Raw genomic sequence first — 22631 nt, forward strand, 5'->3', positions numbered from 1 at the left:
TCTGTAACGTCTAGAGACCTACTGGCTGGGGCAAAAAGGACTTCGGCGAGCAGTCGAAGGGCATCCGTATAGATTTACGGTGTATTCTTGCAGTCATTTATATTCCAACAGTCAAAAACTCATAGACTGCTTGACTATTGGCGAATCTCCATACTACCTTCTACAGCTAGTCGCCCGGCACGTTTTTGAGCAGGAAAGCACGTAATACTACAACGTAATCATCATTGGCTTTAGGATTGAAACATTCATTGGCATAATGACCAACTTGTCTACAACAGAAATGATAAAGTGGTCTTCTTATACCCCGATCATGCATATTGGGTGTCTCCACCAGTATATACATATTAGGCTTGTTTCATGTAGGGTTGAAAAATGATCCTAGTTGTCCCATTGGTACGGAGGGTACTTGATTCAATGACATCTGTGGAGTGACATTAACTGACTCTAAAATTAGTACTAGAATTGACCACTATTTCTAACATCCAAGATGACTAAATATTAATAATATCTTTTTCATTTATATTTTCACCATATAGTTGTGTTACAACACGACAACGTGTTATTATAAGCAAACTCTACTAATGACAAAAGAGTTGTCCAATTATCTTATTGGTAGTTAATGGTACAACTTAAATACTGCTTCAAAACTTAATTAATATGCTTCGTTTGTCCATCACTTTAAGGATAGAATGTCGAAGATAGTTTTATATCTACTTTTAGAATCTTTAAAAGAGTCTACCAAAATCTTGATACAAATTAAATTTTCCTATCTGATATAATATCTTTAGATAATCCATAATAGCAATAGATATTGTCAAGAAAGAGCTTAGTTGTTTCTTCACTTGTGATAGATTTTGTATATGGTACAAAATATACCATCTTAATAAAATGATCTACTATCACAAATATAGAGTCATAAACACCTGAGATTGGAAGATTTATGATGAAATCCATAGAAACAGAAGATCATGGTTGCTCTAGAATAGGTAATAGTTGAAAAAATCCACAAGGTTGATGACAAGGAGTTTGATGTTGAAAAAATGTCGCATGACTAAACAAAATCTTTTACACCTTTCCACATATGTAGCCACCAAAAATCTCTAGATATTAATTCCAAAGTTTTATTGTACCTAAAATGTCATGTTGTTAGAAAGACATAACAAGCTTGAAGAATACATAATCGAGCTTCACCTTCTGGAACATATAGGCATCCCTCAAAATATAGTAGATTATTCTTGAATTCAAACTTGGAAGTATCATGAGAATTTGAAGGATTTTCCTTAATATCACGTATATGAAGATCAGAAGACATATTTGATTAAACTTGCTTAATGAAAGTTGAATCAATAGTTAGTGTTGATTTCATTACTCGAAGATGTAGATGCTTTGGCTTCAAGAGAATTCTCCATTGTTGATAAAAAAAAACAACATCTCCTTCCTTTGATGTAAGATAAGATAGTCTAGAGAGTACATCTGACAAACCTTGTTGTTTTTCTAGTTGATAAGTGATCTTGAATTCAAATCTTGACAAAGACATACTCCAACGAGCTTGGTGACGATTCAAAATATGTATTGACATAAAATATTCAAGATTCTTGTGATCCGTATACATGGTGACTGGACTAGGAGCACCTTTTAGATAATAGTGCCATTCTTAAAACGAATCCATGATTGCAAGAAGTTCTTTGTTACGGATCTTATAAATGATTTCAGCTACTAAAAATTTTTTGGAATAAAAAGCTATTGGCTAAAATTTATCATTTTTTCCTATTTGTGATAATACAACATGCAAAGCAAAGTCTCATATGTATGTTTTTATAAAAAAATGGCTTAAAAAAATGGATACAATAAAAGATTGATGCAGAAACAAAGGGTGTCTTCAAAGCTTCAAATGCTACTTCAGCTTCTTGATTCCATTGAAGTTTGTCTTTATAAGTCAAACGTATAAGAAGAGCTGCAACTTGAAAGAAGTCTTTCATAAAGATCCAATAGTAGTTGGTAAATCTAAAAAAGCATTGCACATCTCTTATCATTTTTGAGATCTTTTAATCTATAATAGTTTTAATTTTCTTAAGATCCATCATAAGTCCATCATTTGAAATGATGTATCCTAAGAAGTCAACTTTAGTAGTGTGAAATACACAATTTTTTATTTTGGCATAGAGTCCTGCATCTCTTAGTTTTTGTAACATACGACGAACATAAAGTTTATGTTCTTCTATTTTTTTAGAATAGATTAAGTTGTCGTTTATGTAATAGATAATAAAATCATCTAAATACTCCCAAAAGACATCATTCATTAGATGTTGGAATGTTGTTGGTGTATTTGTAAGTCCAAAAGGTATGACGTTGTATTCAAAATATCCATACCTTATTCAAAACATAGTCTTCCATTCATCTCTTTTTTTGTTGCATATCAAATTGTATGCTCTTTGTAGATCTAATTTTATATAGATCTTAGCTTGATTCAACTGATGAAAGAGTTTAGATATCAAAGGTAGCAAATACTTTTTCTTGATAGTGATTTTGTTGAGTCCTCGATAATCGACACACATCTCCAATGATCTATCTTTTTTCTTCACAAATAAAATTGGAGCTCCTGTTGGAGATTTGTAATGGTGTATGAAGTTTTTGGCTAGATTCTCTTTAATATACTCTTTGAGTTCAACTAACTCATTTTATAATAAACTATAGATTGATCCAAATAGCATTGTAGTCTTTCTTGAAGGTCAATTGAGCAGTCATAGGAACGATGTTTTGGAAGAGTGTCTACATTCTTCTTCTCAAATACATCTTAAAAATCTTCATATTGGCTTTAAATGCCACTTAAAGTCTTTCAACCAGTACAAACAAGTGCAACATAAATAACACAAGGTGATCTTTCTTTTGCAACATACAAGAAAGCTCTTGCATCTACAAATACATGTTTAATTGTACTAAACTTATGACTTTCTACTTGATTAACTATACTCTTAGTTATACTTTTAAAAAAGTCAAGACTACGAGAAGTCCAATTTATTTTAGGATTATATTCTTTTAGCCATGATAAATCTAAAATGATTGTATTAGAGGGAGATCTAATGATAATAAATATTATAAAGCTACTATGACCATTATTTGTTACTTCTTTAGAAAGGATTTAATAAGTAACATCTCCTGAAGATAATGGATGACCATCTATGACTTCTGTATGAATAAGTTTAGTTTTCTTCACTAAAAATATGCTATGTCTTTTAGGAAATTCTTAATCTAAGAAACATATTGAGGCTCTTGAATCTAACAAGACAAAGGCTTTGTGATGTTTAGGACCTAAAATAATATTTATTGTAAAATAAGGAGATGGTTCTAAGGAGAGAATAGGACCTTCATTAGGTGTTGTATAAGGTTCTACCCACACAGTCTTTATTGTAGCTAGAAAAACTCATTTTTCAACATACTATCTTTTTTGATAGCCATACTCCTCATTTTATAGTTGCATCGCTTCTTTGGATAATGTTGAGTAGTGTACTTAGGTTCTCTATAATATAAGTACAATCCTTCTTGACGACGACAAGTCTTTTCTTGCTCAATAAGAGATTTGATATATACCACATCAATTTACATATCTTCTACTTCCGAATGTATGTGTTGAAGAGGTGTTGGTGTTGCTATTGAATTATAGTAACATTGAGGTTTACTTATATGGTTCTCATATTGAAATCCAAAAAGACAATTGTCACACTTCAGAGCAAAGTCAATTACTTGACTCAATGTTTGAGGATCACGTAAGTTGAGCATTAATTTTTTTACCTCATATTGTAATCCATAGAGAAATTGGCTAAGATATGCGGTATCATCCTACTTGATATTAGTTACAAGTTGTTGAAACTGTAAAGCATACAACGTTATTAATCAATTGTCTTATTGCAAAATATGGATCTTGTTAGTTGCAACATAAATTACATCATGTTTTCCATACATAGATTGAAACTCTGCCAAAAAATCCTCCAAATTATTCAATATTGGATCTTGCCATTCAAAAAAAGATAAAAACCATGATAATGCTGAACCTGAAAGAAGCATACCAATGAATCTAATTTGCAATCCTAGAATTAGATAGCTTTGGAATTGAAGTTCAATTACAAGTTGTACTTGATTGATAAATCTTCTAAACTTTGATCTGGTGCCATCAAACTTCTTAGATAGGGTAATTCTTGATTCTCTAACACTGGAAGGATGTTCCACCATAGGAGAAGAAACATGATTTGGTACAGATATTGAAGCGGCTCCAATTATTTCTATATCTTCACTTCCTACTAATCTTGTTGCTTTTGTGGTGGTAAATTGAGTTGATACATTGTAAGCATTAATTCCCTCAATTACTCTTGCATTTGTGCCATTGCACTCTTCATTTCAACAAGTTCTGCAATGATAACAATTAGAAAAGAGAAGATGTCTAATATTGCTCAAGACAAATAGAAGAGAGGACTTGAGATCAAAAAAAATACTAAGAACAATATCAATTTAGAAGAGGGTAATCTGTAACCACTAATATGCTTATGTCTTATCAAGAGAAAGGGATAATTCACTCTTAATCAAGATTAGACAAAGCTTTGATATTATAAGTGCACTCTTATCAATTTGTCAAGGACAAAAAATTGATAATAACAAATAAACAAGTGAGACTTTTCTCAAAGAAAGATGACAAAATAGAAATAACTAAATATGTATATTAAGAAAGAAACTAGAATGGCTATTGCCAAAAGACAAGAAAACTAGAGACCCTTGAAACTAGACTATAAACAAGAAAGGAATTGATAAGAGTGAAGAAGGCTTCATTCTTACCTCTATATATACTATCTATTGAAGAGCTACATGGCGACGTTTTATAGGACCTCCAAAAACGTGTTGACTTTGTACAACACGTATCTTAACTTACAAGGCAAGTTTTTTATGTAGGCACCATATAATTAGCTTATTCCACAAGCTATCAATATGTGTGGTACATGGTTAACTTGTTGATGAAGTTTCTAACCTATCAATCAAGTATAAACACATATTAAGTCAAAGCGATGTCTATGAAGCTTCTAAGAAGCTATTCTAAAAGATATTATGAAATTAATCTATTTTTATCTACTTCTACTTATTCATATCACCTAAATAACAATTACAATAAATATATGTCCATGACAGTGGCTATCTTATAGGTAGTACAATACTTCCCATAGATATTATTCATACTTCTCAAGGATTTTACTATAGACTAGGATATCATTGATGAAGACAATTACGTACTTATTCAAAAGGTCCCAAAATAATCTATTCATGTGATCCATGAAGGAGGCTAAAGCATTAGTGAAGCTAAGAGATAAAACAAGTCATTCAAAATGTCCATAGCATATAGAAAATTCTATTTTTTTTTTTATATTCTCTTTTGTAATAGGTTTTTGCCAATAACCACTTTGAAGGTCTAATTTGCTAAAGATAGTTATATCTTGAAGCTACTTAAGAAGATCATCTATACATTATTATATTGTAGTTGCTTATAGTATGTAAAAATTAATTAAAACATATATTATGTTTGTAAGTCTTGATGTGGATTAAAGTCGTTAGCAAATAAATTTAAAGAGAGTTGAAATAAAAAAAAAATAATAAAATAAAAATAAAAATTAGAGGTGTATCTATTTTCATTATAATATTTCATTATGTAGGATTTAGATATTTAGTATAAAGTTTAGAAAAGGTTGGAATCTAAAGATGAAAGTCTAAACTATTAGGAGGCTTATTAGAAAGGACGAAAGCAAGATATGATTGGATGAAAACATGGGGTGAAGATCTTCATCCCTATTGATTGAATGTCATGCCCAATGAGCTTCAAGGAGGCTGCTCAAGCTCTTATTAGGGATTAGGAATTTTTTTTGAAGTCATTTAAACTTTGGAGGCTAGGATCAGCAAATTTAGGTTTTTGGATACGATTTGGATGCAAATTTTGAAGTTTTTATGAAAGAATTATAGGTGCTCAAAGTTAAGGTATCAATTTTGTACCTATTGTCACTCTTTGGAGCATAACATATATTTAGAAGAAGCAACAAAGGATTGGTGATTAAAATTGGAGAGAACACTTTCTTTGCTTCATTTTTTATATATTATTTGGACAGTCCAATAATGAGATATGAATTATTGAAATTTGAGAAATTTAAGGACATATAATATTTTTAGATATTTTATCATATATTTGGATGTCTTTTTTGTACTTGAGCTTATGTATTAATGTAATTTCCCTAAAAAAAAAATTATATGTATAAACTTAGAACTTTAATATCTTAGATTTGATTGAACATTTAGTAGTAGTTAGAAGCCTAGCCCTTTCTTGAAGCAAACTCTCTCTATCTCAACAACGTAAAAGTAGATATACATTCTTGATAGTTTACTTAATATAGCCTTGATAGTTGATGTAAAGCCAAAGTTCACCATTCTTTTTGGGTGCAAAGAGTACAAGTATTCTTTATGGCACTGTGTTTTTTCAAATGATGCTCTTTTCCAAGAGTTTGTTCAATGTCTTTTGTAACTCTTCAAGTTCATTTAAAGCTAGGCAATAAATTGGTCAACTTGTCAATTTGGTCCCAAGAATAATCTTATTTGAAAGGACGTACTTCTATAAAGTGACACAATACTATGTAAGTTGGTTAGAAAGACATCTTGATATTCATATATGAGTTGTTTTGCCTATTTTATTCCTTCAATTGTCATTGTTATCATTGAGGCAAGATTTGGAACCACCACATATATTGGTTGCTTATATTATATTTTTTTCTTCGTAAAGGTCATCTCTATAAATAAGCCTTTAGTAGTAGATTATTTTACTATCTCATTCAATGCAAAGGCACAAAGAGTCACCTTACATCTATTATCTTTGAAGGAGATTGTCCTTGCTAGGCAATCAACTTACTTATTTTCTACCTTTAATCATGGCATACCAAAGATAACGTCATATCTGAGATTTGTTATCTTAAAGTCCCACTTTATTGGTATCAGAGTGAATGTTAGTATGTTCTTTGGTAGTATGTCAATAGCCACCATTTAATTAGACGATAGTTGTTATGGTCATATTAGGTATTGTTTTAAGGCTACTACAAGCTACTTTAAGAAGTCAATTGAAAGGAGAAAAGACATTACAATAGTAGAGTCTAGCAAGGAAATTGTAGCATAAAAGATATGCTGGATTAAGAAAATAGCTATATCGAGTGCTTTAGAATTGTGGTTCTACAAAAAATTACATCTTAATTGGAATTTCCAACCAGCTTCATATTAAAACCAAGGTGATCAAAGGAGGGAATGTATACCTAATAGATAATCAAGATAACATATTGAATGAGACATGTGAAAAAGAAATCTTGAGATTGAATAACACCTATACCTTGAGAAATTTTCTCACAATATTAGATAAAGCAAACCAGAGCAAAACTAAATAAAATTAAACAAAATGGAACATAGAAGGCATAACAGAGCAAAAGAGAATAAAATAAAACAAACCAAAAAATACAAACCAAACTTTACCGAGAAAAAGAAGCTAAAGCCATATTTGATCAAATACCCCAATGACTTTAGCTGGTCTTATTTATATTTTGTCCAATTATCTTAGAATTTTCTAAAATGTTTCTAACAATGGATCCCACTAAAAAAACTGCCTTTAGTCCTTTTAAAATATTCTATGGTGGATGTCATATAGACCACCAATTTAGTCCCAATTCTAGAAACTTCTTAAAATGGCTCCAACTACCTATCTTTATACGTCAATAATATGAATATCTTATTCATGCCTTGTATAGATAGAGCCTTTCATTAACACCTTAAGTCTTTCCTTCTTAATTATGAGTTTGACATTATCATATTTGTTGTCCATAAAATAAAATATTATAGTATCTTGATAAAGTTTGGTTACTTCTTATAAATTCTTAGTCCATAACAACTTTCTATGGTTCTATTTGTATAAGTAAATCTACATAATTATAAAAAAAAACTTATAAAGATAGAGACTCACATGTAGTTATAAGATGCAAGAAACTTTTAATCTTAGTTTAGGTCCATCAAAAGATTGAAGTTAATAGCAACTGTAGTAAAATGATTGCTTATATGATCTATCTTAGTGCTCTTAACTTCTTTCTTAATGCAATCTACATATGTCATCATTGTGCATGCTACAAATACCTTTATATATAAATAAAATAAAATAAAAAAGTAATTAATTAACTAATTTTAAGAAATTAAGTGCCTTTCTATTATGCTTTTGTGCTACAATATGCTTGTGAGTGGTGTGGCCATAATAGTAAGTCAAGATGGCAATACTAAAAACCCTGATCAACTATACATCTCTAGACGACAATACATTCTTTGCAATTATCCCTCCCATTCCAATCATCCAATTTTCAATCAATTGTTATTCTAGAATATAATTTCAAAACATATAAAATCAACATACAGAATTATTCAACAAGACAGCAAACATATGCCAAAGGGGGTTTGGCAACAGTAAGGACCTTTAGCGAGATGGATCTACTACGACGACGCCACGAAAGCAAGGTTACGTGGCGCCAATAGGATCGGAGGCAGAACCGAGTGAGCAGGGGGAGCGGGGTACCTTTCCTTGGAAACGTGGCCGTGTCTTCGAATTTTAGGGCCTCTGGGATCGCACCCCTCAACTCACTTCTCGCCGATTGGCAGCCCACCAATCAATTCCGGCTGCACGGAGTGCATCATTGTCCAGCGTTGCTGTGGACACACCCTTATTTTTTATGTGGGTTTCCATATTTAGGCCGTTTGTGCGTTTTCTCTTGGTGGTTCACGGCCTGAATTTCAAATCAGGGCGGTTGTGATAGAGCTGATTGACATCGGCGAGACTCCCTTGATGGTGGGTTTCTGCTTCCCTTTTTGAGTTCTCCAATTTTCGGCTGGGCTGGTGACTGCTCAACCTCTGTTTTTTCCGATTTGTCGATTTGAATTCTCCTGGTGGGTGTTGTGAGTGGCCAGGTAGTTGATCTAAGGACGTGAATCGTGTGTGGTTGGAGTCGGTAGTTAGTGCGGAGGTATACTAGTTTCCCGATTGTGAGAATGAGTGCTGTGAGCTCAGATATTGTGTAATGCGACTCTGTTTTAGTGCATCTAAATGGGGATTGGGTATAATTTTTCTTTTGATGATCATGTGCTTGTGTTCAGAATTGTGATGTTACTTGTGTTCTATTGATTCAGAACCTAGTCAACTGTGGTGTATTGAACTGTTTAGCAGCGGATTTGATTCGATAGTTCTAGGGAGATTTTTGGATGTACCTATGGTTTGGCGTCCCCAGCACCTATTTTGCTTCAGTACCATAGAACATGTTCTCGATGACTTAGTTGGTGTGTGGATGATTATCTGTGAGAAAAACATTAAAAATTAAAAAAAAAAAAAAGAAACAATAATGATGAGTTTGTTTGTACGAGTTTCATGATCCTCCTCGGACCGAAGAGGTTTTCCCTTGATGTGGAATGCCGCTGAGGTGATTCTTACACATTTTGCACTCTTGACCTCCCCTATCCGACTTGTTTCGGACCACGCATCGCCACCATTTTCTATTGCGTTAACCAGGATGAATTCACCTGATGTCCCTGCAAATGCCTTTGTATTGATATACCTTTGTTAGAAAGACGTAGGCGATTTTATTTCTCTTTGAAACCAACATTGTGGGTAGAAGTCTGCATAGGAATCGGCAACTTTTATGATGTGATTTTGCGAGGGAGGGGTTGTATACTGTGATTTAACGTGAACAATTTCTGCAATCTCATTTTGCTTGACTTGGTGCCTAGATCACAGGTACATGTTGGTAAAGGCTGTCGAAAGTCTCAGAACGTAAGATCTTCATCTTGTGATAATTTTCAGCTAGTTTGAGTGTCCCGGCCGCTTGGAACATTGTCAGATCAGCTGCCAAATTGACGCAAGAAATTATCAGAAGGAGACTGTCTATACGAGGTGTCATGGCTGAAGTGACTGATTTGATTGTCAATCCTACATTCATATGGGGCTCAGACCATGGATGGCAGCCCCTTTGTTGCTCTTTGTCGATCAACGATACACTCCCTCAATGCGGGCGTCCACCAAGTGGACATCCATTTTATTGCGTTGCACACAATCGGAAAGAAGCGTGGCAGGGTATTATGCAGGACATTTCTAACCAAATAAAGGTTAGAATTGTACAGCAAGCACTAAAAAATTGGCTCATGAAAGCTCGTATGGCAGTCCACTATCGTGCTTCATGATGGTGTGAGGCTCTTTTTTTGTTTTTATTTGTTTTTTTGTTTAGTGTACCAACTCACTTCACTCTTCGTCTAGGTAAGTTTGGAGTACAATGTGGAAGCTTGCGTTTCCATTTCCGGCCCTGTTGAGCTAGCTGATGTGCGGGTCACATTGAAGCTGGAGAATGCAGGGAACAATGTGTCTTACGTTTCTCTTGCCAGGTGCGGTGCTTTTACCTGCATTTATCAATGCATAGTGCACAAAAGTTTTGAAGTTGAGGGGGAAATGAAGGAGTGAATTGGTTTGAGAGTGGTTCTGAAGTTAACCCATGCAGTCAGTTTTCAGAGGCACGATGCGTGTAGTAGAGAATTGGGAATGTGTAGATTTTATGTAGACTACCTGCTGTTACTGCCCTCTACCTTGGCTCCTTGTCGCTCGTTGCGCATTTCTTTTTCTCATGATGTGTTTTCGACATTCGCAATTGGTGCTTTGTCACCTGAAGATTACGATCGTATTGTGAATAGATATTTTCCCTTTGTGCAGCGGTCCAGTCTCGAAACAAGAGTGGGCGGTTCTAAAGGGCAAGTTGAAAATTGACGCAGCACCTGTCAAAGCTTTGGTTTACTTGGAAGGTCCTCCAGGGGGAGTCGATATACTTGCAAGCCGTTTTTCTATTACTTCTGAACTAAAAGAGCCGGATGTTGGAGGAAATGTCCTTGTCAACCCTACTTTCAATGCTGGACTCGAGGGATGGTGGGGTTTAGGGTGCCAAGTTATGCATTCAGGTGTAAATGATTGGAAAGGCATCAAGGGTCCAAGTGGGAAACCTTTTGCTGTAGCATTGAATAGGAGAGAGGGGTGGCAGGGGATCGCGCAAAATATAACCGATCTAGTGCAGCCTAATGCAAATTACCTTTTGGCAGCGATGGTCCGTACCACAGGGAGTTCTCATGAAATACCTAATGTTTCGGCCACAATTAAACTTGACTTCGGAGGTTCCAACATACGTTACATACCTGTCGGAAGGTATGCGCCGTCTTCACTTTTAATTACCCAGTACTGACCTTTTCACTTTAGCTGTCGTAAGGATGCTGAAGAATCATGTGTATCCCTGTTCCTTCTTAATCTGTGATACTGAAATTACTTTCAGACGATGAACTTTGAGTGTCCTTGTGCTTCATCATGGTTCATTTGTGTGTAATGAATTAATTCTGTCCTTGATGGATGACTGACAACCTGCAAGAGTGAAGGCATCGAACACGGAATGGGTTTTGCTCGAAGGCAAGTTTAACTTGGATTCACTTGCTCGAGCGGCCATTTTCTATTTAGAAGGACCTCCCAATGGTGTTGATCTGCTAGTGTCCACAGTCGTTATCAAACGTCCCAATCCGCCCCAGTGTCAAGGATCGTCTGCTATGAAACAGGTAAGAACATTGGACGAACGTTTCGAGAGAGAGAGAGGTGAGAGCGAGCATGACAACCGTTTAATTGGTTGAAGACGTGGATCTTCAAGTCTACCTCAGTTTCGTTTGTGTTCGTATAAATTTGTTACTTATAGTATCTATATTCTTTTCATAAATTGGTTTGGATCACCTCAGTATTTTCAGACGGTGTATTGGGAGGCTTTTTTTGAGGGTTTCAGGTAAATGCGTCTGAAACTGACATTTTTAGTTCTGTGTTGTGGAAAGGTAGAAGAACACAATACTCAAATTCGAATTTCTGAAAGCATCACACAAAATGCAACCTTTGCTCATGGGCTGCAAAATTGGAACTTTAAGGGCTGCAATGGTCTCGTGTGTGACTCCTTAGAGGGTTCGAAAGTTCTCCCATTGGAGGGGAAATTTTTCGCCGTGGCAACCCAACGTACAGACACCTGGTCTGGTATTGAGCAGACCATCACGAATCGGATTAACCTTGAGACTATGTACGACGTTGTGGCTACTGTCCGCATGTCTGGCAATTGTTCCAGGGCACCTGTGCGGGCTTCTCTCTATCTTCAAGAAGCTGACAAGAGCGAGCGTTACATCACCATGGGAAGGTTGGTAGTTCAACAAACGTTTGTCTTTATTTACGAAATTCTTTTTCCAGCATGAGCTCTGGCTCCACTAGGGATACTCTGATGTTAAGTTGTCTTATCTTATCTCACAGAGAGTAACGTGAAGTTCGTGAAAAGTTCCGTTGAATCATTACCTGATGATGATATGGATATGTTCACCAGAGATTCAGATAAAATGTTCAATTATCGTTGGGTATTGAGGGCAGGCATATATCATACTCTCTTCGTTTATCAGGTCTTTAGGATTTGTATCTAAATCTTGCGCAGTAGTTGATGTCACTGGAAGCATTCGAATAGAGGCGATCTGAAATCTGAAAATGCACATATTGCTATGGGTTTTGTGCGAGGAGTTCAACTTCTTTATCCCAACTGTATTCATTTAGATAGATGGTTTATTGTACCTGTTGCGATGATCACCACAAGCGTCAGATGTTTAATTATTCCACCAAATTCACCATAACACTATATGTAACACTCCAATTTAATGTTGGTGCAGCATAGAGGCAACCTCCACGGAGTGGAAATATTTGAAGGGCAGGCTGATATTGTTGAAAGCACCTGCTATAGCATCTGTTTATTTAGAGGGTCCGCCTCCGGGAACAGATATTCTTGTGGACAGCTTTCTCATTCAACCTGCATCGAAACCAGAGGCAGCTGCGCCCCCTGTAATTACGGTAAGTATTTCGTCTATTTATCATAGCAACTGTGCAGTGCAATTGAGTGTTCGCAAACCATTTTGACTTTTCCATGAGCTCATTTTAGTGCATGTGGAGCAGCTCAGCATGTCTAGAACACGAGGCGCTCATCAATATTGTTCCTTCGTTGTCTATTAAGTGGAGTCATGTTGCTGAATATAGACAGCTTAAATCTTTGATATGGATTTTTCCTTTAGTTTTCAACGCCCAATGTGTTCTTCCTTTACTAGTGAATGTATTCTCGATTTCTTTTTTAGATATTAGTGATAACCCACATTACATCTGCTATGTTTGTATATTCTACGAGCTACTGCTATGATCATGATTCAGAACTACGTCCCAGAGCGGCTTGACTAATACCTAAGAAAAATTGACCTTGTGGCAGAATCCCAAATATGGTGTAAATATTGTGGAGAATTACGACCTAAAACATGGTCTAAAACATTGGTTTGGCCAGGGCTGTGCACAGCTTTCCATTGCATCAGGAGCCCCTACTATTGTTCCACCTGCTGCCGCTATGTCTCTAGCGTGCCCTCCTTATTTGAGTGGATATTGTCTTATTGCTTCCAATCGAACACAGTTTTGGGAAGGTCCTGCCCAAACAATCACCGACAAACTAGAGCTCTATGTGTCCTATCAAGTCTCGGCTTGGGTACGAGTTGGAAGATGTCAGGGTAAGGTAGGGCAGAAAGTGAATGTTGCTTTGAGTTTGGATGGGAAGTGGGTGACGGGAGGAGACGTGGAAGCTGATGACAAGTCATGGAAAGAGATAATGGGATCATTCCGGTTGGAGAAGAAGCCAAAACATGCGATGGTTTATGCTCAAGGTCCAGAATCCGGAGTGGATCTTATGCTTGCTGGTATGCGCGTTCCCAAGTATTCACATCTCTGTGTACGCTTTGCCTGAATTATCAACACAGTGAATCTTTATGGCTTCCTGTCTTCCTACACAAAGTATATTATTGAATTTAAGATATTTCTTTTTAGTCTGGCCAGTGATATCCGAACTTACCTAAAGATTTTTTTGAATGCCCATCAGTGAAGTACACTTCTCTGATGATCATCACCTGTACTGTGGGTATGTTTCAATTAAGATATTTTGGGGTATACGTCAAGTAACATGTAAAATTGGTGGCAGGATTGCAAATATTCGCGGTCGACAGAAGCGCTCGTATTCCAATCTTGAAGGTTCAAGCAGATAAGGTACGCGAAGAGTTTGTTTTATACTACATTGTAGGTTTTGACTGCATATCGACTCCTATGACAAACGGGAATCTCTTGAGTCACAAGTATTGTCCAGTTCATGTACTCTTTCTCATAAACAGTTGTCTCTGCAGGTCCGGAAACGAGATGTATTTCTAAAACTAAAAAATGGAAACAACTGCCCCGTTCCGTCTGGCATTTCTGTGAGGATTGAGCAGACGAGCAGGAGTTTTCCACTAGGTTCTTGCATCAACCGTTGGAGTCTGGACAATAACAGCTACAAGCAGTTTTTCCTCCAAAACTTCAACTGGGCAGTTTTCGAGAATGAGATCAAATGGGGTTGGACTGAACCACAACGTGGCATTGTGAGCTTATTTCCCTATTTTCTAGATTAGCATTCGAGTTCTTATATTCCTTAACTAAAATGATTTTTGTAAACTTTGTTACTACAGTTTCCATGCAGTACCAGTTATTCTTTCTCACAGCAAACCTTGTTTTACCCTTCGTAGTTGTCCGGGTATATCTTTTGTTTTTCTACTGGCCGCTCTTTCTGTGCATCTTCTCCAAAATTGGTGTGTAAACAGACGTGATGTTTATGCTTTCATGAAGACACACCGTTACTCTGAGGAGCTTTCCGAGTTAAAACATGTTAAGATTACTTTTACCGTCTTTATTTGGACGTTTTTTTGGCACTGATAACGATGATTTGTGAACAGTTCAACTACAAAGATGCAGATGAGATGATTGAATTCTGCTTGCAACATCAAATACCAATGCGTGGCCATTGCATCTTCTGGGAAGCAGACTGTTCGTGTCAAGATTGGCTCAAAACACTCTCTCCCACAGAAGTGGCGGACGCTTTACAGAATCGAGCGGTTGACCTGCTCAGTCGGTACAGGGGAAAATTTCAACATTATGATGTAAATAATGAGATGCTTCACGGATGCTTCTTTCGAGATCGGTTGGGTCCAGACATTTTACCGTATATGTTCAAAATGGCTCACCAATTTGATCCTGAGGCTGTTCTTTTTGTAAATGACTATCATGTAGAAGATGGGGAAGACGGGAATTCTACCCCTGAAAAATATGTTGAACAGATTAAGTGGCTGATGAAAAAAGGTGCACCAGTTGGAGGCATAGGGGTGCAGGGTCATGTTGATACTCCAATCGGTCCAATCATTTGTAATTCTTTGGACAAATTGAGTACCGTGGGCTTACCAATATGGATGACTGAAATTGACGTTGCAGCAGATAATGAGTATATCCGAGCAGATGACCTTGAGGTACATATAACCTATCTCCTCTCAGACGAGCTTTGTTGCCAAATGTTAATATAGTTTAGAGATGAGAAGATGAAGATTGTCTGAGTTATATGCTTTTGTGATCATCATGAACGCAGAAATTGAAGGAACTGTCTACACATCTTTTGATAGTAAGTGCCTTGATGTTGGATATGAATTTGAATGTTTAGGAAGGCAGCACGGCTAGAAGTTAGTTTTACCGGCTGCAACATGCTGTATAGTTGTGTAAACTTATGTTTATTGATGTGAAAATTGGGTTTTATTGAAGGTAATGTTATGGGAATCCTTCGCTCACCCAAGTGTGGAAGGAATCATGCTGTGGGGTTTCTGGGAAGGGGCATGTTCAAGAAAAAATGGTTTCCTTGTTGACTCAGACAAACGTGTCAATGCCGCTGGCAAGCGCTTCATCTCTGTGAAAGAGGAATGGACTACAAGGCTTCATGGAAGAGCCGGACAATATGGTGAACTTTGTTTTCGGGGTTACTATGGACGCTATAAAGCTATCGTAGACTTAGGAGAACTTGGTGAAGTTGCCGTGGATTTTGAAGTTCCAAAAGGAAATAGGACCTTGGTTCTTGAGCTGTCACTGTAGTTAGACCCGAGTTAGGAGGTTAGGTGAAATTTAACTTGTAGTTTTTTGTAGTTGTAGATGGTTGGGGGAATTGAACCCATAGCGTTGCTGGGCTTTACCCAGACTTGACAACCATAATCAGAGTCGAGTTATTGAATACAGGGGAGACAATATTTATATTCAATATTTTTCGATTGGATGTATAGTAAAGATACTGAAAAATATCGTTTTGGCTATCTGATTACACGATCAGAACTTCCACTTTATATGGGTATTCGGATGCTTTGATGACAAAAATGTGCTGAACAATGATGAGTAAATATCAATAGAAAATGTAATTTTTTTTGCTTTTTGTGGAAAAGTTTCAGAATCCGATAATTCCTTATTGAATGCACATAGAAAAACGTAAACAATGTCGCCAAGTCTAGTAAAGTCAATGCCAGCTTACATTTTTGTAATATAAACAAACGCATTGGCATGAAAGTTAAATCAAGGAATAACTTCAGGGGAAATTGTATGCGACAACGGTATTCTAGGCTATGGTACAAACGACAAAAACTGTCTCTACATTTTTCTTGCAAAGTTTACCCCAGCGAGAGCTGCACTACTCTACAATGCTGCAAAAACCTGCGTTAAGATAGTCCAGTTACAAGCGGCTCCTGATATGTACATTGATAGCAAAGCCCCTAATGCGTGGCATGGATTCATGCAAATGCTTGGCGTTTCTAGCCCACACTGCAATGGCAACCAGAGTGACCAAGATGATAGCCCGCCTTTGCGTCGTCTTCCAAGTTGCGTGTTCCAATTTTCCAGGAACGACGCTCCTCTCCAGAAACTGTAAGTACTTGATCAATTGCTCCCCAACGATTGCATTAAGCTGCTGTATGGAATTGTATTTGTTGAGCTTCGGTGAGCTTGTGCTCTTCTTCGGTGATTCAAGGGAGGAGACTTTCACTGTGGCAAGAACCCCAACCATAAGCGGAAAAAAAAAACGTGTTACACCTCAAAAGTTAATAAGGCACGCGTTGTAATATTGCAATACACTTGGCTGGCATCTATCTAACCTTGATACCTGAGCAAATAAATCAGATATTGCTGGTCTGGTTGCTTTGATGCGCTCCCGACTGCCCAGGATTTGTTCAGTGAACATTTAGTTAAAAAATTACAGGCTTAAAACAATTGAGAAAGTCTTTCACTTACGCGACTTGGCAATATCATTTGTAACACTGAGCGGGGAGGGGGATTGAAGAAAAACGCATTTGTCGCTGATTATGTCAACATCCAGAAACTTCTTCTCTTGGGAAGCAATTTTCTCTTGAGTAAAGTCAGCTTGATCTGTGTCTGCTTTGGAATGGTCATGAAGATTGAGCTCCAGGGGTGATACATCGACAGTTCCACAGGTCGCCACAATTTGTTCTTGCCGGTAATGGTCGTTTGTGGGCAGGACAATGGCTGATGTTCGTTCAATTGTATGATGCTCATGGTTGTCAGCCCTTAATAGTGTGGAATTAATAGCGTCCCAAGTTTCAAACTCCTGGGCCACCTTGATATGGACGGTGCACTTGTTTCCACAATCCTCAAGATATAGCTCCACAAACTTCGAGTCACAGTTCTCCCAAGTTAGCACCCCTGGGCGAAGATCGGTTGTGGCCTGTCTGATAGCTGATGTAGGCTCATTCGCACGAACTTCATATTCCTCGACATCAAGATTTGGGTGATGGGCCACAGAAACTCGTAATTGGTGGTCTTCCTTGGTTGGCGCATTGCGTTTGCTTCCGCAATCTTCATGATGGAGCTCCACCGCTCTTGAATCAACGTTATGAGGACCAGGATTAATAGCTTCCTGCAAGTTAAACGTTCCACTTACAAAAATCAGTTGATATGCAGTTGATATGCATATCAACTGAAGGATAGGAAAAAGTTATAACCGCTGGTTTTCCTGGCGTTTCTTACAACAACTTGGTAGCTAACTGCTGCAACTCCTAGTTGGTAACTTAAAGCATCAAGAGCAAATGCGAGACGTCGTTTACCTGCTGAAAGACAACTATTTCAACAATTTCAGGCTCACAAGCTCCAGGGGTTTCCACAAGTATGTATTCCTCAACCTTGTTGTCGTTCTTCGAAATTTTTCCTTCTGCATTTACTCGCGTTGTGAGTATAACTGAAAATGTAGATATAAGTTATTGTGATATGGACAGATCCCTTCATCCAGAATATGATAAGGAGAGTGCCTCAAGTTGCGAATATCCCAAAAGCTCATGTCATTGAACCACGCAACCTCTTGCATGTTCTAGTTCGAGGCGTTGCAACTATTTACCCCCAAAAAAGATTTTCTCACGGACGAATGCATTGCAAGAAGAGAACAATGGCTGTTTTTCACCTTCCCTGAGTACTAGATTTCCCCCCACGGCCACCGAGAAGACAAAGAAACGACGTATTCGGGTGATGTAGCTTGCTATTCTTGCAAATCTGCAGCCAGATTGTCACGATTCAAGTTTTGCCATCAAAACCACGAGCAGACGAAGAGGAGGAAGAAAGGAGGGCTACTCAAGCGCTCAAGTTTCATCAACAAATTGAATAAATCATTTGAAGAAATGTGTAAAAAGCAATTGGATTTGCTGTGCAAATTGGAAGTTGAATATTTGAACTCCCTGTGTAGCTGAGTTGCGAGTTAGGCGAGTGTCAGTCAACATTGGAAACACAGAAATCGCTCGCTGGAATTTATAGCGTGAACTTTTTCAGCTATGAAGTGTAAATAGCAGAGAGTCACAGGTTTGCGATGCAGACTAAAAGGAAATAGAGAGAAAAACCAAATAAATAAATAAAAAGGTAAAAACCTCACAGTCTCCATACGAAAGCCACCGGACCACCGTTGCTGACCCTTGCTTGCTCATCTTGCCCAGCATGACTGTGCTGCACTCCATCTTCAACCGATACTGCCATGGCATCCATATCCTCAGGGGACGCTCCCTCACAGAGTCTAAAACCCCACTTGCGTAGGCTCAGTGACACAGTTTCTAACACCAACCGCCTCCTTAGACTTGAAAATTATTTGCAACATCTCGCAGGTCTGGTGGTCACCAAGCACCTCGCAAGAAACTCAACGCAACAAACGATGCAAACCCCAACGATGGCCTCTGCCGAGATAATTTAAACTGGGGCGAGGCAATTCCTCGTGAAGAGATAGGAAGAGATGCCGACACTGATCCCGATGCATCTGAGTACAGACAGGAACCACGTTCAAAATTAAGTGTGTCGGTTGGGAAGGATCGCGGGGGCCCAAGGACAAGACAGAGACGCTGATCACTCAGCAGCAAGAAAGCTCACAGCAACACATGTGACGCCATCCAAACTCCGACACTCTAGCACCACACCGCCGCAGAAGTGTGCAAGAAAAGCAAAAAACATTCTTCCACGACAAGGAATTATACTGTTTCCGGCTTGACCGGATGGATAAGAACTCGGGGACACACTTCCGAAACGTCGATCACTGAAGCATCTTTCAACCAAGTTTGCATGTGAAACGAAACCAGACTGCTCACGAGAGAACGCTTCCACGCATCCTCACCACCCACCTGCTAATCAGTGCATCAAAACCGCAACCTTCAGGTTGCTCATTCAGCGATTCTACCAGTCGAAACAACAAACATGTTGTACTCCTTTTGTGTTCTAAGGAGGGGGTGAGGATCGATAAACATGATGTTGAGCTCAGTTTGCTCGCAACCCACAAACCCAGAGCACCGTCAAATGCATCCAGCGACATGCAGATTTCTCAATCTTCAACATCGTCTTGGAATGGATCATTCTTTCACTTCTTTCAGGCTCTGTCTGTGTGTATACATACATACATACATACATACACACACACACACACACATACACACACATATATATATATATATATGAACATGTATTGATACATGGGTTCAAAATATAGCCAAGTGCGGAGTGTAATACTGAGCTTGATGAATGAGAATATCAAACTAACCTTCTGTTGAGCTTCTCAAAATAGCTTCACTTCTGCTGGAATGGGGAATCGTTTTGCAGCAGCAGTTGTTTGGTCATCGTGAAATCTCATCCATCCATTCATCGTTCTTACACTGTTGTGCGTGTGCTGTGATAAAAAATTGAACTTTGATGAATGTGAATTAAATGCTTCGTTTCACATGCATTTCAAAATAAATACCGTTTGTTTGTTTGTTTGTTCGGAGCATTTTTTTGAGCTTCTCAAAATAGCTTCTCTTCGTTTCACATGCAAGGTGAATTAATTTTTGTTTGTTGTGGAAAGTTCTTGAATTCAAACACAAGTAAATTGATATTTTTCATATGACTACATACATTTTATAAATATTATCTGTTTAAAACCATCTCAAGCTCATTTGAAACAATCTCTAGCTAAAGATAATGTACAGTGTTCTTTAACCAATGAAAAGTCATAAATTTTTGTGTTCTTTTGGTTTTTCCAGAGCCTTGTATGAAAGCATATTTAAATTTCACATGTTCTGATTTGGAAAAATTCAGCGACTATGTCATGTAATGTATCCATGATGACTTGCTGAGAAACTATACAAAACCACACAAAATGTGACTAGAAACATGGGCACAAAAGCAGTATATATATTAAAAAAGATAAAAGACCAATACTTTATCATTTCAACAAGTAAAAACAAATTGAATAACTACTCAAATAAATATATTAATACACTTATTGTAAAAATAAATTATATTTAAAAATTCATGGAAAGAATTTTTAGGCTAGAAGCATTTACAGAATTAATTAATAGATTGGTGAAATTCCTGTACAAATTACTTAGCAAATATATGGATAAAAAAATAAAATATTTAAAAAAAAATCTAGAAAAAGAAAAGCTAAAAATGTACTAATCTTCAGATCCTTATTAAGCTACACTAATATCCGTAATTAGTGTGTAAATTCAAATACTGTGTATTCTTTATAAGTATGATACACACTATTCATAGGATACAAGCTCTCTAGTTGTAATGCACACTATTTGTGGAATAATGCGAATTGCAAGTACCAGTCCAAAGGGGCATGGGTTTGATTCCCTCTATCAACAATTTATTTTTCTTTTCTACTCAACACACTCTGTCAATATCTCTTTTGAAATAGACAATACAAGAACATGTAAAATGTATGTACAGATGGTCAAAACAAGAATTGTGTGGTAACAAAATTCAATAAGTGAAGTTGGTACAAGCATCTCTCAGATGCCCATAAACAACATCAAGATCTAAAGCTTGTCCTTGCAGTTCTATGAAAACAAAAGATGAGAATTGTCAAACAAGACCATTTGTAACTTCACAAATAACATGCACATTACAATCTTCAAATCCTTCAGTTCATCACACAAGTGAACAAAAATTAGTCAACCATGTAAGTTAAAATATAAACAGCCACCGTAGCAATTGTACAAACAATAATTATCTTAAAAACAATTTTCATTGTGATAGAAGAACCACAAACATAAAGATCAATACTTCTCATTGTGATAGAAGAACCACAAACAATTTTATTACAAAAATTAACAAGCAATTTACACTTTATTATTTTGCTTAGGGGAGTACTGGAGAGCTATTTGGTGAACTAATTTTATTGGATTTGAGACACTTTACTATGGTGACTTTGCATGCATTGAAGATTGTGATATAACAAAAGTGTACATGCATTTTTTTGCAAGTATAATGATCTTATATTCATGAAGATGGAGAAGTTGGAGATCATGATCAAACTTGTGTCTAATTGTAATCTTGATTAGGTCTTGTCATCTATTCCTTATTTTTGAGGTGGTTTCTAGGTTCAAGATTATGCTCCTTTATTAATATTATTCCAAGGTGGAAGTGACCATAAAGTAGTGTATTATCCAAGACAACTGAGTGTGGAACAAAAAAATAAAAAATAAAAAATAAAACGCTTGTTTATTGAATGTAGTATAGAACCTTAATATCTGTAATGTTTTATACACTAACAAGTATGTTTCTCATGCAAGTGCTTTATGAGTTCGAGTATGCTACCAAGGTTGATGTTGATTTTGTGAAGAAAACAGCTTGAGCTTTAGATAGATGTGCCATCAAATTGGAGCGAGCAACTGAAGGTTGTATCAACATGATCCTTAATCTTATTAAAAACACTTGTAATTGTTGTGAGTGGGCAATCAAGTGCAAGTGGAAAAGAGAAATATATATATTTCTATCTGGGTTATTTATTTACTTACATATATAAACATAGAGACAAATCATTGAGACAAAAATGACTTTTGCTTGATTGTGAAGATGGAAACTTTGGGGAACACTTGGAACAAGAACAAGGGATGGTGGGGGTCAGAAACTAGGGACGAGTGGGTTGAAATGGGAGACGAGAAAAGGGGACAGGGAACTGGAGGGGGGGGGGGGGGACTGTATGCTCCAGTCATGCTCCAATCTTTACAAATCGTTATAGATCGAGTTCTACCATAATATCCACTCAGAGTCCCACATGGCCAAAAATACCAATAACACCTTTAGCAGAAAGCTCTTCTCAGCACAAATTTTACTACCACTA

The 22631-nt window shown here is 37.0% G+C and overlaps 2 protein-coding genes across 5 annotated transcripts; one reads left to right on the top strand and one right to left on the bottom strand.

The window, feature by feature from the left end:
- Positions 1–8659: 8659 nt before the first annotated feature.
- On the top strand, positions 8660–16338 carry LOC112274978 (endo-1,4-beta-xylanase 3). Of its 2 annotated transcripts, XM_024504872.3 has the most exons (12): positions 8660–8887; positions 9827–10194; positions 10343–10467; positions 10790–11272; positions 11490–11670; positions 11935–12284; positions 12799–12976; positions 13383–13857; positions 14136–14200; positions 14335–14565; positions 14917–15483; positions 15770–16338. In XM_024504872.3, the coding sequence occupies exons 2-12, from the start codon at positions 9988–9990 to the stop codon at positions 16091–16093; spliced, it is 3186 nt and encodes a 1061-aa protein (XP_024360640.1). In that variant the 5' UTR covers positions 8660–8887; positions 9827–9987; the 3' UTR covers positions 16094–16338. The 2 variants fall into 2 exon arrangements, with proteins under 2 accessions (XP_024360640.1, XP_090102199.1); XM_090246073.1 differs by lacking the exon at positions 9827–10194 and having other exon boundaries at positions 8759–8887.
- Positions 16339–16500: 162 nt separating this feature from the next.
- On the bottom strand, positions 16501–19789 carry LOC112274980 (uncharacterized). Of its 3 annotated transcripts, none has more exons than XM_024504879.2 (6): positions 19648–19789; positions 18915–19289; positions 18453–18541; positions 18103–18206; positions 17273–17915; positions 16501–17026 (listed from the first exon to the last, which is right to left on the bottom strand). In XM_024504879.2, exons 2-6 carry the CDS (start codon positions 19022–19024, stop codon positions 16719–16721), a joined length of 1254 nt encoding a protein of 417 aa, XP_024360647.1. In that variant the 5' UTR covers positions 19025–19289; positions 19648–19789; the 3' UTR covers positions 16501–16718. The 3 variants fall into 3 exon arrangements, with proteins under 3 accessions (XP_024360647.1, XP_024360650.1, XP_073386316.1); XM_024504882.2 differs by having other exon boundaries at positions 18910–19289; XM_073530215.1 differs by lacking the exon at positions 19648–19789 and having other exon boundaries at positions 18915–19465.
- Between the last annotated feature and the right edge of the window lie 2842 nt (positions 19790–22631).

Source organism: Physcomitrium patens, chromosome 22, assembly GCF_059467195.1.
Source record: "Physcomitrium patens ecotype Gransden chromosome 22, ASM5946719v1, whole genome shotgun sequence".
Classification (NCBI taxonomy): Eukaryota; Viridiplantae; Streptophyta; class Bryopsida; order Funariales; family Funariaceae; genus Physcomitrium; species Physcomitrium patens.